The 17,734-nt window shown below is 45.5% G+C and overlaps 2 protein-coding genes across 2 annotated transcripts in view; one reads left to right on the top strand and one right to left on the bottom strand.

Moving 5' to 3' along the window:
* The first annotated feature begins 60 nt into the window (after window positions 1–60).
* Window positions 61–9,197, top strand: mri1 (methylthioribose-1-phosphate isomerase 1). Its single transcript, XM_029152967.3, has 6 exons — window positions 61–956; window positions 1,865–2,088; window positions 2,989–3,158; window positions 3,392–3,568; window positions 3,654–3,878; window positions 4,826–9,197. The coding sequence occupies exons 1-6, from the start codon at window positions 825–827 to the stop codon at window positions 4,957–4,959; spliced, it is 1,062 nt and encodes a 353-aa protein (XP_029008800.1). The 5' UTR covers window positions 61–824; the 3' UTR covers window positions 4,960–9,197.
* A 1,492-nt stretch (window positions 9,198–10,689) lies between these two features.
* The window catches only part of LOC114856937 (complement C3-like), a 31,664-nt gene continuing 24,619 nt past the window's right edge, over window positions 10,690–17,734 (bottom strand). Inside the window, exons 28-42 of the mRNA XM_029152860.3 lie at window positions 15,223–15,373; window positions 14,188–14,273; window positions 13,632–13,709; window positions 13,383–13,544; window positions 13,204–13,266; window positions 13,042–13,123; window positions 12,889–12,934; window positions 12,724–12,814; window positions 12,558–12,647; window positions 12,378–12,480; window positions 12,148–12,237; window positions 11,601–11,693; window positions 11,416–11,487; window positions 11,183–11,327; window positions 10,690–11,020 (exon numbers count right to left, since the gene is read on the bottom strand). Coding sequence (XP_029008693.1) covers window positions 10,879–11,020; window positions 11,183–11,327; window positions 11,416–11,487; window positions 11,601–11,693; window positions 12,148–12,237; window positions 12,378–12,480; window positions 12,558–12,647; window positions 12,724–12,814; window positions 12,889–12,934; window positions 13,042–13,123; window positions 13,204–13,266; window positions 13,383–13,544; window positions 13,632–13,709; window positions 14,188–14,273; window positions 15,223–15,373 — 1,494 coding nt within the window. The 3' untranslated portion in view covers window positions 10,690–10,878. The remainder of the gene's footprint in view (window positions 11,021–11,182; window positions 11,328–11,415; window positions 11,488–11,600; window positions 11,694–12,147; window positions 12,238–12,377; window positions 12,481–12,557; window positions 12,648–12,723; window positions 12,815–12,888; window positions 12,935–13,041; window positions 13,124–13,203; window positions 13,267–13,382; window positions 13,545–13,631; window positions 13,710–14,187; window positions 14,274–15,222; window positions 15,374–17,734) is intronic.

A 17,734-nucleotide genomic window follows, 5' to 3' on the forward strand; every position in this document is an offset into this window, starting at 1 on the left:
CTCCAGTTAAACACAGTGTTGATTCTACTGCTGATGACACAGTAAGATCCTAAACAATGTACAAGCAAAAGAAATCAATGATCTTAATGATCGGGTGCCACTTTAGACCTAAGTGTGTGGTCATTGGATTTAAGGGAAACCTTTGCACGTGCACATTTCTGCATGTGTACTATTAGCTTCCCTGCAGGCTGAGCAGATGTCAGCCGAAGGAACAGGGTTAAAACAATAAAAGACAGTATGTCTCTTTGGCGGGTGGCTGAGGCTTTGCTGTTATGCTAATAACATGAATGTGAAATTTACCCCCTGACAAAAGGAGCTTCGCCGAGAGGGGGGATGGTGCACAGACACGACGCGGGGCTCCCGAGCAGCTCGGATCGCCCGCGACACCTCGGTGGGCGTGGCCAGCGAGCCGAGGGCTTCCTGCTCGGGTGAACACGTGGTTCCGTGTCTACCTCTCTGCTCGTCTGTCAGCGTGTGAGCGGTTCCAGTCCCTCTCTTCACTCCTTTCCCTCCTTCACCCTCCCGTCGGCACAGCAGATCATCTCTTCTTTTCATTTTTTTTAAACTCCGTCCCGCACGCGCCTCCTCCACCCTCACGCCGTATCCTGCTACACTTCCCCGTTCTTCTCTGCGACGGTTCCCGGAACTACCGACAGCCAGGCCGCGGTCACTTCGGCGTGCGTCCGCTCCGAGAGAGACGAGGGGGAAAAGGAGAGTGTGTGTGTGTGGAAGTGTGTGTGAGTGCGTGTGCGCGCACCTGACCGCAACCGGTCCATACGTGCAGCCCCCCCTCCCATTTCACTCTCCCGCATCGTTTTTCGGTCATGACGCTGGAATCGATTCGCTACCGGGCCGGGTCCCTGCAGATCCTCAACCAGCTGCTGCTGCCTCACCAGACCGCTTACGATGAGATCTGCTCGGTGCAGCACGCGTACGAGGCCATCAAGTCCATGAAGGTACGGAGCCCCTTTCTCCTTCTCCACCCCCTCCCTGTCTTTCATTCACTCCGGGCTCTCCCCTGCCCGTCGCGTCCTGCGTGTCTGCTGCATGTCCACGCACTCGCGTCGTGCGTGTTTTCTGTCGGCTCTTTGTGCTCCCACCGCTCCACGCATGTGTGTCTCGCCGCCGTGCACCCGTTGTCGGCCTGTATTTTTATTCTGGAGGGAACCTGCAGCACCCCCACCCCTCCCGCACGCCACCCCAGCTCCTCGATCATTTATTTATAGTTTTCTCTTAATGCCAGCGGAACTACCCCGTTCACAGAAAGCACGCTGATCTATGTGGTTTTGTTCTAGCAGGGTTGGTATCTGCACACAGGCTCCCACCCGTGAAATATGCCCCCCCATCCTCTTTCTTTCTTAGGGGAAGATTATTGATGAATTATTAATGGCCTTTGCCAGGGTTCGTCTGCGTTTTGGTCTTGTGCTACACCCAGTGACACCTCCACTTCATCTGTGTGTGTTGAGCCCTGACAGACAGAGGTGTTCAGACAGCTGCGGGTTGTTACGGTCCTCTCTCAGCTGGCAGCATTCTCAGATGTTCACTTATTAGGGCTGAGCGGTTATTCAGTCTTTGTCTTCCCACTGATGCACGCACGCCGTAGCTACACGTTTGATCCTGTGTGAGCGCGAGAGACGGGAACGTGCCATATGCAGGAGGGGTGACGGTACTGGAGACGAGAGGCAGGGCGACGGATGACTCCAACTCAGATGTCATGACAACCTCTGGCTCTGTGATCATCCACTCTGAACTCTGTTGAGACTAGATTAAAAGTCCTCATGAAAACTAGGGATCCTTCAGAAGTTGGCTTAGAAACCGCAGTAGGACCACGCTGTGACGACGGCTGCCTCTCTCTCTCCTCCAGGTGCGCGGCGCCCCGGCCATCGCCATCGTCGGCTGCCTCAGCTTGGCCGTGGAGCTGCGAGCGGGCGCCGGCGGCGATGACCCCGTGACCTTCATCAGGGAGTCCCTGTGCCACCTGACGTCGGCCCGGCCCACGGCCGTCAACATGGGCCGCGCCGCTCGCGAGCTGATGGAGTTTGCCGAGAACGAGAGCATGGAGAAGAACGCGGAGCAGCTCAGGGAGAGGTGAGCGAGTCGCCCCGAATTCACTTCACTCACTTGATTAATGCTCATTTGAAGCCTTTGAATTCCCCCGCGTGTGTGTGTTTACCTGCCTTTTACAGACTTAGTCACAGCCAAGAGTCCCTAGTAATTACAACAGCAATGTTGGATGGGTGGAACCCTGCGTTGTGTTTAAAGAAACCCCATGCATGCCTGCAAGTGATGCTGCTGGACTTAGTGAAAAAGGATGCAAAGAATAGGCTTCAGTCTGTAAGTGTGAGGGATGTGAAGGAGCAGCTACAAGGATACAGTAAATAGAACCTTTGTTTGCATGAAAACAACACAGGGCCTTAAGGCTTAACAAACTGAGTGTACGACCGGCTTCCTGCATAATGAGCCTCGTCCATTGAAAGCACACTGGGTGCTGTACATTTCAATGACGCGACCATTAGCTGCTGCTGTTTCACCTGCTCCTTCAACACCTGCCGCTGGTTGACGGGGAACGCGTCGCAGTGTCGGTGGATGGGAGCGGGTCCAGGGACGCGAGGCGCTGTCGGCCCTGACACAGACCTCTTTGTCAGTGTTCTCCTCAAAAGCGTGCTACTGATATCGGTTACAGTCATTTAATCACAGCAGGCTGATGAGTCGTGTCCAGCATCCGCCCCTCATCCTACCTTTGGTGACAGTGATTCATCTAAGTGAAAAATGAAACCAGAGCGGTGGGTTGAGTGACCTAGAGCGGACGTGCGAGGTCTTTTTTTTTCGTGGCTTTGGCGAGTTATTCAGTGGAGGAATGTGGTGGTTTGAAGGTAACGCGTCGGGATGCGAGCACAAGCCAGTGTGTTAGTTGGAGGGAAGGTGAGCTGGATGGGCTGGGCCCCAGTGACAGACGAAGGCTAACCCCACCCCCCCACCCCCCCACAGTGTAATCGCCTGGATCGAAGTCATGCTGGAGCGTGACGTCAACGACAACAGGAAGATCGGTAACTATGGCGCGCAGCACATCCTGTCGGGCGTCCCGAGGGACTCCGTGACCATCCTCACACACTGCAACACCGGCTCGCTGGCCACCGCCGGATACGGCACCGCACTGGGTAAGACTGGAGCGGCCGGGCCGACTGTTGTGCGTGCGTCCGCTGCGGCGTTACTGACGGTGTGTGTGTGTGTGTGTGTGTGTGTGTGTGTGTGTGTGTGTGTGTCTGTGTGTGTGTGTCTGTCTGTGTGTGTGTGTGTCTGTGTGTGTGTGTGTCTGTGTGTGTGTGTGTCTGTGTGTGTCTCTGTGTGTGTCTCTGTGTGTGTGTGTGTGTGTGTGTGTGTGTGTGTGTAGGCGTGGTGAGGAGCCTGCACGCGCTGGGCAGGCTGAAGCGCGTGTACTGCACGGAGACGCGGCCGTACAACCAGGGATCCAGGCTGACGGCGTACGAGGCGGTGGCGGAGGGAATCCCCGCCACGCTCATCACAGACAGCATGGCCGCCCTCACCATGCGGGAAATGGGCATCACAGGCGAGTGTCTGTCAGCACGCGTCGCCCTCCTCTCGTCCGCTTCGCCTTCATTCACACCTTCCTGTCATTTCTTGCCCCCCTTCAGCTGTGGTGGTGGGCGCCGACCGAGTGGTTGCCAACGGCGACACGGCCAACAAGGTAGGCACGTACCAGCTGGCTATCGCCGCAAAGCACCATGGGATCCCCTTCTATGTGGCGGCGCCCAGCACGTCGTGCGACCTGAGCCTGGAGAGCGGCAGGGACATCGTCATTGAAGTGCGTCCACCCGAGGAGCTCACCAGCATCAACGGGGTCCCCATTGCCGCCCCAGGTAAGCGTGGCCCGATGGGGGGGGGGGGGCTGCAGGTCCTTAGCAGAGAACGCTGGAGGCGTGTTTTAGGTGAATCTGTCGACTCTAAGTTGACTCATTCGATTTCTAATTAGTTAGTCGGTGACATCACAGTAATTAAAGCACGCTCATTTAATGAGCACATTGGCCTCAGGGGAGGGACGCGTGCATGTACATCACATTGCATATCCCCCTCTGTCTCTCTTTAAAGCAGAGATTTAAAGCTGTGCATCTACGCCAGGAATCAGCTGACCACTGACGATCACTTCCTGTGTGGCTGTCCTGATACAACCTCAATGTAAAGAAGATAGCACGATATTAATTAAAGGCAGAGAAATGTGGTCGACAGGCACCTGGGAAACCTGAGTGAAGCCTGTCCTTGTTTGGATGGGTTCCACTGACCCATGGACCCGGAAGCGAGTGACTCACTGCTGGCAGCTGAGTCCTGCTGCTGTAGCTACTGACCAGCGCGTTAATCCTCTGCTGAAATTCAAAACCCCTGTAGTCATCTTATTTTAGGAAATGAGTCAGACTTTTTTAGAAATGAAAGTTTATATTTATGAGCTGCACACGGCGTAATGTGCATCTAAGGTCAGAGCTCTCATTAAATAAGCGCGTTTTAATAACTCAACATATTCTGTTGAACCAAGCAGAGGAGGGTAATTAAAGTGAACCAAAATCAACCAGTGGTAGAGAGGCATACATCAAACATCAAGAGTCCCTGATGTTGTAAAGTCAATGATTCAGACTCACTAAACAAAATCAGAATCTAGTGCTGCTGGATTAATAACCTGCAGCAGTTCTTTGTATCGTAATTTCATCCGAGTTCGGCTTCACAGCGGCTCAGGGAGAGGGATTTGATATGTGCCCAGAAAGACATAAAAAAGCTCCCACATTCCTCCCATACTCACCCGGCTGCTCCCCCGCAGGCATCGAGGTGTGGAACCCGGCCTTCGACGTCACCCCTCACCAGCTCATCACCGGAGGCATCATCACGGAGCTGGGGGTCTTCCTCCCCTCTGAGCTGCAGGCTGCGCTCACCGGCCGCCTCACCGCCCTCTAGAGCCGCCGGCGCCTCCTGCTGCCCAGCGTGCGCCACTGCATCTTGATGTCACACAGCTGGAGACTCTCACGTCATCGCACAACGCGCCCATGGTTGTCGATTAATTTACGTTTGCTTAACGTGGCTGTTACACGCGGGAGAGTGTGTGTCCCTCACTCACAGAACTACGTGGATTCAACGCAGGGAGTCACATGCGCAGTCTCATTTCTTTTTTGGTTCCTTTTGTTTCGTGGCTTGTGCATTTCCCAGGTTTTCCATCTTGTCCTTCATTTTTCCTTTGTCACCTCTACCGTTCCTTTAACAACAGCTGGGCTCCATTTCTCCAAACCCTATTTGGCGAAACATACAATGAGGTCTTTTTTGAAAACAAAAGTGGCATGACTGATGTTTCTTTTTGTCAGTAGTGCATTTAGCTTCGATTTCTAAAATGCTGCTACCCACTTGTAAATAGACATATTCTTGCTGGTAGTTTGTACATATGTAGAACACTAACCCCTCCTCTAAGGTACCGATATTATAACCAGATATGTGGTTATTCAAAATTAAATTTGACTTTGGAAATGTTATATTAACATTTCTTTCATTTGGCCTGTGTAGAGAAAAAATTTAAATTTAAATTTCTCTTACAATTTGAGATAAAAATTTTGAGCAAGTGAAATTTGTCTCCCTCTAGTCAGCTGAAGCCTAAAACAATACAGCACCAGTCAACAGACCAGTAGATACAAACATCCCATATAATGTCAGCCTATGGTGGTGGCTTGTTCTCCATAGAGTGTATGAAATTGGTTTGTAAGAATAAATGGGTTTTAACTGGTTAATCTGTTTTAAACTGCTTTTCACATTACCCGTAATGAAGCGTCTGCTTTCGAACTCATCCTAAAGCGTCAGTCAGGTTCAGATCAGGCGCTTCATGTTGTTGGCGTGTCACCGGTTGGATGCAGAGTGAGTTGGTGGCCTTGCTGGGTAATTGGCAATTTCAGAAAAAAAGCACCAATAGTGTCACCAGCAGTGAACGCCCACACGATCGCACCTCCTCCTCCTCCACCGGAGCTGCGCATGCAAAGACGTCAGTACAACTTTTAACTTAGACATGTTTTAGGCGTTTTGTGGAACCAAGAAATCTTTTGTATCTGCTGGTTTGGCCTCAACATGAATTTTGGTTGTTAATAGTCAAATCTTCGAAGTGTTTTTAAGGCACATGATTTGTGGGATCCAAACTTCTATTTGACGTAGTTTTGCTCATCACATAGTTCCTTTAGTCCTGGTGCCTTCAGTAACTTTATAAAAAGAAAGAAAAAACACTGAGTGGAGTCCTGTGGCTGGTGCTGTACGGCTGTGTTAAAGCTCACTCATGCCTTTATTTGTATCATGGATTGCATTCTTTCCCTTGTCACATCATACATTGCATCATAATGTGCTTCTGTACATGTACCATAATATATAATAAGAACGTTGGAGCACTGATATAACTACACGTCACAGCACACTCTGTAAGAATGAACAACACAGAGAAAGGGATTGGTTTGATTTTCACTGTGGCAGCGTTGGCTGAGAGACGCTTCTAAGACAGTTGTGTTTCTGTAATGCAGGCCTCACTATTAAAGGAGCAGTTCACCCCAGAATGAAGGTTTGGGATCTGCTCACATCTGTCAAGGTTTTACAGATTAAAATCTGTTGTTCTTAAAGTAGTTACAGTATTTTTTAGTGAAAACTTCCCGACAAATATTTTCTCACCTGACTCTTCGGTTTTCCCAGTCTAGTGAGCTCGTTGTTGGTTTACACCCACACTGTTGGTGAACGCTAACTGTGCTTGTTCAATAAACAGAGGGCAGATTAAAGTAGCGCTGCAGGTGAGCACAGTGCAGCTGAAGAGACGGGTTGTTCCCTCAGGAGCTGAAAGGAGAGTAAATATTGGCCGATGTCCGCTGCACACAAACCTGAATCCAACTGACTGATCACGTAGCTCCATGGCTGCAGCATGTGTTTCCACGCAACAGTTTGCTAAAATGTCTGCATCAGCATCTTTAAAGTGATAACAATGTGTTTAGAGCTTCTGTAGCGCAGGCAACACAATGAATGAGCGTGCGTTGATCTCACACCCAAAGTGTGAAACCTAAAATGTCAACGTAAAGTGACCCGATGTGATCTTGGCTTTGGGACGTCATCGGGACAGATGAGCACTGGCTGAAGTCTGATTCATTCTGAGGTGAACTGCTTTATTATTGGGTGTTTCTCTGTGCAGAAACTGCTATTATCAAGATCAGAATGTAACATTCAGCTCTAATGACCCTTCTGCAGTCACGGGCTACAGACACCCGGTCCATTCTTGCCTTTGTACTCCGATCAGAATGTGTGTGGACTTACATGGCGATAATCCCCGCTCACAGCTGAATAGCTGCTACACACTGATTCACCATCAGAGTTTCCACCAGATTAGGTAGATGAAGAAACTCCTGTCATTAGCAGAACTTTGCAGCCTTCTCATTTTTTGAAATATGAATATTGGCTTTTTTTAACTATAAATTTGTGATAATTCTACACCTTTTATCCACCCGTAACCAGTAGACTGTTATTTATTGTCCTGTGTCAAATTATGTACAGGATCCAAAACAACAAATGACTCCATTCATAGATCTTGTGTGCATTCACCTGTATGGGATGCACTTGACTGCTGAACTGAATGTCACTGCTCACTGCCTTACAGGTGCAGCAACAATACAACTCACGGGCATGAGTGGACACGGTAGCGAGAGCCACTCAGTCTTCCTTCTGACCTGGTTTACCGTGGCCACACAGTCACCTTGACCAAGCTCAAAGGACTCTGGAGTGAATCTCTCTGGGTGTGTGATCATGATCACGAGCTAGTGTCAGCAGTGAGCAGACAGCTGACTGTCTGTCAGACTGTTGACAGCTGTTTGAGGGATTTTTTTCTTTGTCGAATTTCTCTGTGCTGGATGAGAAACACATGGAACGACTGACCACATAACATATCAGTCAACCTTCTCACCACCTCTACTGTGACTTCACACATTGCTCTTGTTGACTGTATTAGTCACGTAATTCATTTTAAGAAATTGACACTTGATCCACCCTACTTTTTATTCAACAGGGCCGCTGATGGGTTCAGAGAAAACCACAAGAGATATTAATGTGATTAATATTAACAGTTCAAGTATCCATAGTGTTATTGTCTCTATCTTTAAAATGCTGTAATATTAGCTCACATCCTTCACTTTCATCTTCCTTCTTGTATCACCGCTCACACAAATGCTGTTAGGTCACACACGAGTGCAACGACACCTGTGTTTGTGAAGTTTCCTTTCTGTTTTGTACAGTTTAGACCTCACGTGTTCGGGGGCGTTTTTAGACAATGTTCCAGACATATGTAGCAACTCTCTGGCTATCAGACCTGCCACATGTTATTTCTTTGTAAATCTTTAAAGAGCTATGGGAGTTTTGTTTGTCTACATCATGATTATAAGCTTTTCGCTTGTGGTTTGTTCTTTTATTTCATGACATTGTGATTCCTAGTGATTAGGCCATTAGTACAACACACTGGGGAGGCCTCCTCAACCATACACACTACCTCTCTGTCTGCGTACACGGACTCAGACGCTGAAATGCATGAACACGAGCACTTGGTGTGCCAGGTTGCAGCAGAGCAGATTGACAGATTGCAGAACAAAATCTGGACTAAATGTTTTCACGTTTCACTGAGGTTGTGTATAAAACACAAAGTGACAAATTGTGGCAGTGCGTTTAGTTGCCAAAGTAGCCTATAGAGCCAGGCAAGTTTTGTTTGGTTGAAGTTTGCATTAGCTGTCAGCTTTATATGAATTATCAGCAGTATTTAAAAACATGTTCCACCACCTTTCTAGAACTAGAAAAACCTAGTGTGTCTGTTTTCAGGTGCCAAGATTCAGCACCGCTTGCCACTTATGTGTTCACGCGGATTGGAATATGTGATTATTCACAAACGGAGTGATTTTCAAATTATTAGTTCAGCCTCCAATTACAGTGGAAGGAGTATTGTTCAGATGGCCTCTTTAAGTGCAAATATCCTCCTGTTGTTATTGATAATCACTTGAATTGGGTCTTTATTTTATAAGGTGAAAAGAGTTCAAAACTGGATTTTTTAAATATAAATGTATATGAATATAATGCTGTAATGTCATTGATTAAGAGATTTCTCTTTCACATCAATACAGTAAAAACAATAAATGCGCAGTGAAATTGGTTGTTCTGGTCATTGTCGCTGCACTTTAAGTTCCGTTTCGAGAACAACCCATAGGTGGCACTAAAGCGCTAAAGACTGGGATGTCAACGACTCGATAAAAAAAGCGCAGAAGAAGAAGCTCCTCCTGCTTCCGGTTATCAAAATGGCGCAAGGAAAACAAGTTGAAAGCGCAGCGTTCAGGAGCCTCAAAGTAACGGCCTCAAAACAAGCAGAGGATGTATGTTTGTCATTATATTTGAGAGTGACATGATGAAAGGGCTTTGGTGTTTTGTGCAAATACAAGTACAGTAAGTGTTAATAATATCACGTTAGCATTGGGCCAATTCTGGTTTGGAGAAGGCTTTTACAGGACATCAAACTAATCTGAATTGATATAGTTTCTAAATATTGTATTACTAACCATACAGTATATACTGTAGCGACACTGCCTGTTTTAGTCCTGACACAGCATGAACTCACCTTTAGTGTCGGGGGTGTAGATGGTCTTGTCTGTCTGAATGAAGATGTATCCAGACTGGAAGGACACTAAGACGACCTTCTCCAGCAGCCGGTCAGGGAACTGAGCTTGGAGGTAAACATACTGCTTCAAGTTGGGATCTTTACTGAAGTTGCCTGCAGGAAGCTAAGAAAAGTATAATGAGACACAACAGTGTGAGTTACATCATGAGCCTGTCAGGACTCCACATCTAGAAGCCAACAGGACTTGATAATGTTTGCTTCATTCAAACAAAGAACATATTTTAAAGATAATGCCATAAAGGCCGAGCAGTGAATTAATACAGCATTTTATCCACTCTGATGAGTAAGGTCTACTTACAGTGGAGCTCCATCAGCCAGACACGTCAAAAAGGCCAGAGGCCAGTAGCCAGAGCTGCGTCCCACTCATCCTACTGATCCTGTCTTACTTCAGATTGTTGCTCTGACTGTTATAGACAACAGTGCACTTCTACAAGTGTTGGGCATCTCTGCGCAGACGGCTGAAAGATGAACTTGTCTGTGGTGTTATTCAAGCAGATTCCTTGACTCTTGTGGACCAGCAATCTGGTGCTACATCACATTAAAATAGCGACTGTGGGATTTGTTTTGTATAATACTACTGTACCGTATGTAGTTGTCTTCTTGAATTCTGTATGTTTGTAAACCTTATGTTAGCCGTTTTCCGGTGACTTTTGTTGAGACCTTGCTCCATATAAAAACTGAACTGGTTTCCAGATGTAAAATGTTGCAAAGGTCTGCAAAGAACAACAAACTCATGGGAGAGGCAGCAGGCTCTAGTTTGTCTGACTTGGGTCGAAACAAACTTAGTTTTCCAAAAACACGCACATAAAACGCAACTTTGCTTAACCTTAGTACAGTACATAAACTGTTCACATCAGTTCATACTGATATAGTATATAGTTTAATGTAGTGAGCATTTTCCAAACAAAGATACGTCATCATTGCACTTACAAGTTCACTGTAATCTCTCACAAAATCACCAAAACAGCTGGACGTTCGTTACAGTTGCATTTATTATTTAGGCAAATTGAAAAGACAAGTAAAACCAAAGTAAGCAAACCTAATCAAACAGTAACCAAAGAGGCCAGATCAGAACTTAGAGGTGAACTCTATGGTCAAGGTATATGCAGGTTAGGTCAAATCCAAGGCTGAGAGCACAAGTGCAGCATTTGTGTTAGCTTTTATCACTCTGAACATCCAAAGGCAGTATACTGCAAGGCCATCTCTTTCAGGCCCACACAGGTAACTCTGTGTTCCGCAGTCTGACACTCTGCCGCTGTGGGCCAGTACTCAATCCAGGTACTCTCACCAAGCGCATACAGATACCTGGGAAAAGGGAAACACAATGTGTTTTCATAGTCAGGTTCTGCAACAGCATGGAAAAGTAGCACTTCCTCCCGAAACACATAGCAAATTAAAGCAGTGAAATAGTTTTATTAAATGAATAAGCTTCAAACATAACAAACTAAATTACAAAGACAGACTCACGATTGACTTTGGTCATCACTGTAAATGTCACGGGACGTGCCCATGATCAGGTAGGTTTTGCCTTTCTGCACATCTAAAACATTTTTGCACTTAGGTAAACTGAAGAATATGTGCAATTTACTCTCAGGTGCCGCATCATGACATTCTGTAATCAAATTATAAAATAAAGAATAATATATCAACATAAGCTGAAAACGACTTAAACAATTTTTAATTTGAAAGTAGATAGTGACCTTTCTTAATGACTTCCAGTACTTTCATTGTGTAATTGTCAGCTGACAAATCCTCCAGTCTCACTTTGTATGCTGAAAACAGAAGTTTCACCTTCATACTTTAGACTTTGAATTTCTTTACTAATGCAAACATTCAAGTCAATCTCTTTACATGACAGATATGTAAATACAGTCCAGGTTCTTACCAAAATCTGTTTTACTTAAAGGCGTATTTTCACAACATTTAGCCATGCGCTCTGCACTGCTGATCGGCCCCTGCTTACGCATAACACATTTCTCTGGAAATGAACAACAGTAACATGAACGTGTGTCTGGGCAGGTTTTTGTGAGTGCAGGTGTGTGAAGTTTAATTTAAGTACAATTGTTACTGTGATCCTACAGAAGATTAATTCCACAGGTGATGAATGTCTTTAAATCAAATGCACAATAATGTGTAGTAATAATTATATGTCAATAGCATCTACAGTGTATTTTTTCATGATTATATTATCATCGGGAACCAAGATAGCAACTATAAGTCAATGGCTGCTTCTCAGGGGTATCGCACATATAAAGTCTAAGTGGCAGAATATGAGTGGGTGGACATGTCAAATGCAATCGAAGTGTATTATAAGTTTACAACTAAAGCAATTATTGATTATTAGTGATTTATTTCTGTTCATTTGTTCCATCAGATGTTTTTATTTACAAATGAAGGCACAGAAACTCAAACGTTCAAATAAACATATTTACCTTCTGCACATATGCAAATATTATTTATGCAGAGCAAATTAATCTCTCCAGCTTTTTTCTCTGTGTGGTAGAATTTCACACAAGGTTTTGCTACAAGAAAAACAAATATTTGGATAAACATGTAGTTATAATTGCAGTATAACAAAAATGCAAGTGAGCTATTTTATTTCCAGGTTTAATTTACACTGACATGAAAAATCTTTAAACCTACTGCAGCTTTCTAGACTTACGGTCGTAGTATTCGTAGACAGACACAGCAGCTGGTTGTAAGACACCAACTTTCAGCTTCTGATGGAGCCTAAATCTGATTTCTTCTGGTCGTGTGTGAGAAACCTGCATAAAAATGTAAATCAAAGGTGAAGTAGAAATGAACAGAGTGAATAGGAAACAGAGAAGTAGTGATGTCTCACCTTGTCCAGATAAATGATGAGTGAGCCTCTTTCTGACAGGACTTTGTTCATCTCATACTTTGAAATAATGCGAGTGCGACCTTTAGACAACTACACACAAACATGTAGACAGTGAGAAAGTCATTTAAACCATAACACAAACTTGTGTGTGTGTAAAGATTCTTACTGCATCCAGGTCATTTGTGTTAACTGTGAAGCCCGTTAACAAACCGATATCCAGGATTGACATGGTTGCATCACGTGTCTTGTCCTTATATCTGCATAAAATATGCAAAAAATATGTAAGAAGTCAATGACTGAATGGCTAAATTGTTGTCTTGATTGTACTCACAAAACATCTATTGTCAGCGTGTATATCATCTCATCGGCCTGTTCCTCTATAAGAACAAACATCACAGACATTAATATAACAGAATTTTAATAGTTGGTAGAAAGAGAAAGAGAAAGATGGGAAACTCAAAGAATAAAGAGAGAACCAAACTACCTGGGGTGAGCGTCACGGACATGTCAAACTTCTCACAATCACTCTCCTTCTCTTTAGGTAAAGCATAATAATACGACACCATCTGACACACAGACAAAACTAATGTTACACTGGCTTCTGTCTGACGTTACAATATAAGGTTAAGAAACGTGTGAAACTCACAGTCAATGTTGCTTCTCCTGAGCCAGTCGCCATCACTTTGACATCTTTGTTTATGTCATTGAACTGTAAAGATTTGAAACACACACACACACACACACACACACACACACACACACACACACACACGGTATAAGAGTAAAGGTTTCACTGAGCGAGTTTTATTCTTTGTGTTTTCTCACTGTCATTGCTCTTGTACCACTTGTAAAGTGGTTTTCTCTGCTGAACTTGTATTTATTAGGAATCGATCGGTCTGGCAACAAGACGTCCACATTTAGTTCATAGTCTGGTTCTTTAGCACTGGTCCAGTACTCTGCTACTGCCTGGTACACTATCATAGTGGCCTGAAGCAAACAGAAAAAGCAAAGATACATTATAAACACTGATTAACTCAACTAAAAACTAAAACAAGATTAATAAATTTCTGTTACCTGAGTTGATCTGTAGCCTCCATTTACTTTCTGCTGCTGGTTGAACCATCTCATAACAGGTCTGGCATCTTCAAAAGCCTTAAAACAGAAGGCATGAATCCAGTTACTTTATTTGGTTATAAAATAATTAGTCAGCTTTATTTTATGTCAAATACATATGTTTTTGAAAACATGCTCTTTAAGGTCTCTGAAGGTTCTCATTCATACAGGTTATGTTTATCCTAAAGTGATGTGTGGTCTTCTGTGTTTGTGCATGTGCATTCTCTGTGATTTCCTGTCTTTGCAGTGAATTTCAGTTTGTGTTCGGTTCTGTTCTGTTCTGTTCTGTGTTCTGAGTTGGGTTTTTTTTTGTCTGTGAACAGTCATTGGTTGTTCCTTTCTTCATCTATGTCGAGAATATCTGTGTTCCCTAATAAATTTACAGTACACATTGTAGACAGTACAATGCAGTTCTAACATCAATAAATGCTAACGATTTATCGATTTATGAACCACATAGTATATAAACTTAGTACCCCACACCCAGACTGCAGTACATGAAGTAACATATTCTCACCTTGGCCCTGACCAGAGCCAGAAGAGCGTAGGCCGTGGCCTCCAGTGTGTAAACATTTCCCTTGATTACAGGCCAGTGAGATGATTCTGAGGAAAACACAACTTTAACTTCTTATGACATCTGATGGACCTCATCCACTAATAACTGGACATTTTATTTTTTTTTTCCACTTACAATTAGTAAATAAATTATATAAATATTTAGTATATTACAACCTTATGCACAAATTAAACACCTTTATACAACTAAAAATCCAATACAGGCATTTGCAAGAGGTAAAACAGTTAATAAAAGTGAATTGTTCAAACATAGTTATACTAAACATACTTCCTATGACAAAATTCTGTCATAGGATGCTTCTATCTTTAGGTAAAGTACAGTATCATCTTTTCTCGTCAGGGGTCGTCACAGCAAATGAGTCACGTGGTTGTTTTGGCTGAATGCCCTTCCTGACGCAACCCCTCGGGACCAGCAGAGAAGTCACTGCAACTCCTGCGGTTAGATTCAAACCTTCGACCTTGGCATCAGCAGTGCAATGCTCTAACCACTGTGCCAAACAGTGCCAGGGTGCTTTTAATGTCTTCAAATTATTAAATTCATATTTTATACTTAATATAGGAAGTTAACTAGTTAACATTTATGCAGTGAAAGGAGCAAAAAATTGCTTAATCTCAATGTGGCCATTTTTGGCCATGAACACACAAAGGGAGTTTTTTGTGTTTTGCTTTCCCTGCAATTTTTTAAAAATAAATAAAAATACATAAAAATATTGTTTGTGTTAATTTGTTGAATATGTGGTATGACTGACGCAAAAATCACCTTGGCACTAATAATATAGAACATTTTCATCACATAATTTATATAATAATATATAACTATTATTATATATAACAATTATAATTATATATACAATTATAAAATTTATAATTATATATAACAAAGAAACAATTATAACAATAATAATAATAATAATAATAATAATAATAATAATAATAATAATAATAATAATAATAATAATAATAATAATAATAATACCTGAAGAAGCAAACTTGTAGAGGAACCCTCGGTTCAGTTTGCCTTCGTTGGCCAAAGCGTATGACGTCATGGCGGCAGCATAAGGGTTGGTGAGGCTGGGCAGACGCTTCTCAAGGTAGGTCACAGCTTTGTTTATGCTGCTTGGTAATGACTGTATAGTGGGAAAAGTGGGAAAAAACACAGCAATCAAATAGGGTATATAATAATTCATTTCACGAGTCCTGGGTCTTCTTCGGGGGCCTCCTACCGGTGGGACATGCCCGGAACACCTCCCCTTAAGGGAGGCATCCAGGAGGCATCCGAACCAGATGCCCGAGCCACCTGAACTGGCTCCTCTCGATGTGGAGAAGCAGCGACTCTACTCCGAGCTCCTCCCGGGTGACAGAGCTCCTCACCTTATCTCTAAGGGAGCGCCCAGCCACCTTGTGGAGGAAGCTCATTTCAGCCGCTTGTATCCGTGACCCAAAGCTCATGACCATAGGTGAGCGTCGGAACTCAGATTGACGTTTAAATTGAGAGCTTTGCCTTTCGGCTCAGCTCCCTCTTCACCACGACGGACCGATACACCGACCGCATTACTGCAGCCACCGCACCGATCCGTCTGTCGAACTCACGCTCCTTCCTTCCCTCACTCATGAACAAGACCCCAAGATACTTAAACTCCTCCACTTGAGGCAGGAACTCTCCTCCAACCTGGAGAGAGCAAACCACCTTTTTTCGGTCGAGAACAATGGCCTCAGATTTGGAGGAACTGATTCTCATCCCAGCCACTTCACACTCAGCTGCAAACCGCACCAGCGCACGCTGGAGGTCCTGCCCCGATGAAGCCAACAGGACAACATCATCTGCAAAAAGCAGAGATACTATCCTGTGGTCCCCAAACCAGACCCCCTCTGGCCCCTGGCTGCGCCTAGAAATTCTCTCCATAAAAATAATGAACAGAATCGGTGACAAAGGGCAGCCCTGCCGAAGTCCAACATGCACCGGGAACAGGTCTGACTTACTGCTGGCAGTGCGAACCAAGCTCCTGCTCCGGTTGTACAGAGACCGAACAGCCCTTAGCAAAGAGCCCTGGACTCCATACTCCCGGAGCACCCCCCACAGGATGTCACGAGGGACGCGGTCAAATGCCTTCTCCAGATCCACAAAGCACATGTAGACTGGTTGGGCAAACTCCCACAAACCCTCAAGCACCCTGCTGAGGGTATAAAGCTGATCCAGCTTTCCACGACCAGGCCGAAAACCACATTGTTCCTCCTGTATCCGAGGTTCGACTATCGGCCGAATTCTCCTCTCCAGTACCTTGGCATAGACTTTCCCAGGGAGGCTGAGAAGTGTGATCCCCCTATAGTTGGAACAAACTCTCCTGTCCCCCTTTTTGTCAAGAGGGACAACCACCCCGGTTGTCCAGTCCAGAGGAACTGTCCCCCTCGTCCACGCGATGTTGCAGAGGCGTGTCACCCAAGACAGCCCCACAACATCCAGAGACTTGAGGTACTCAGGACGGATCTCATCCACCCCGCTGCTCTGCCACCGAGGAGCTTACTAACTACCTCGGTGACCGCCTCTGAGTCCCCTGCCTCTTCTTCCTCAGCAGAAGGCATGTTGAAGGGTTTGAAGAAATCCTCAAAGTACTCCTTCCACCGTCCAATAACATCCCCAGTTGAGGTCAACAGCTTCCCACCTCCACTGAAAACAGAGTTGGTAAAGAACTGCTTCCCCCTCCTGAGGCGCCGAACGGTTTGCCAGAATCTCTTTGAGGCCGAGCGATAGTCCTCCTCCATGGCCTCCCCGAACTCCTCCCAGGCCCGAGTTTTTGCCTCCACAACGGCACGGGCTGCAGCACGCTTGGCCTGCCGGTACCCATCAGCTGCCTCAGGAGTCCCACAGGTCAACCATACCTGGTAGGACTCCATCTTCAGCTTGATGGCGTCCCTTACCTCTGGCGTCCACCACCGGGTTCGGGGATTACCACCACGACAGGCACCGGAGACCCTGCGTCCACAGCTCCGAATAGCCGCGTTGACGATGGAGACAGAGAACATGGTCCACTCGGACTCTATGTCTCCAACCTCCCTCGGAATCTGGTCGAAGCTCTCCCGGAGGTGTGAGTTGAAGGTCCGTCTGACAGAGGGTTCAGTCAGGCGTTCCCAACAGACCCTCACAATACGTTTGGGCCTGCGAAGTCGTTCCAGCCTCCTTCCCTGCCAGCGGATCCTACTCACCACCAGGTGGTGATCAGTTGACAGCTCAGCCCCTCTCTTCACCCGAGTGTCCAAAACATATGGCCGAAGGTCAGGTGAAACGACTACAAAGTCTATCATCAACCTCCGGCCTAGGGTGTCCTGGTGCCATGTGCACCGATGGACACCCTTATGTTCGAACATGGTGTTTGTTATGGCCAAACTGTGCCTAGCACAGAAGTCCAATAACATAACACCATTTGGGTTCAGATCAGGGAGGCCGTTCCTCCCAATCACGCTTCTCCAGGTATCACTGTCGTTACCCACGT

Source organism: Betta splendens, chromosome 1 (genome assembly GCF_900634795.4).
Source record: "Betta splendens chromosome 1, fBetSpl5.4, whole genome shotgun sequence".
Taxonomy (NCBI): domain Eukaryota; kingdom Metazoa; phylum Chordata; class Actinopteri; order Anabantiformes; family Osphronemidae; genus Betta; species Betta splendens.

What these genes read in the sequence shown, in the direction of transcription:
- mri1 (XM_029152967.3), top strand. Translation starts at nt 825, where the DNA reads ATGACGCTGGAATCGATTCGCTACCGGGCCGGGTCCCTGCAGATCCTC. An exon ending in GCGGAGCAGCTCAGGGAGAG is followed by an intron (nt 2,089 to 2,988) that starts GTGAGCGAGTCG and finishes ACCCCCCCACAG; the next exon opens with TGTAATCGCCTGGATCGAAG. An exon ending in GGTCCCCATTGCCGCCCCAG is followed by an intron (nt 3,879 to 4,825) that starts GTAAGCGTGGCC and finishes GCTCCCCCGCAG; the next exon opens with GCATCGAGGTGTGGAACCCG.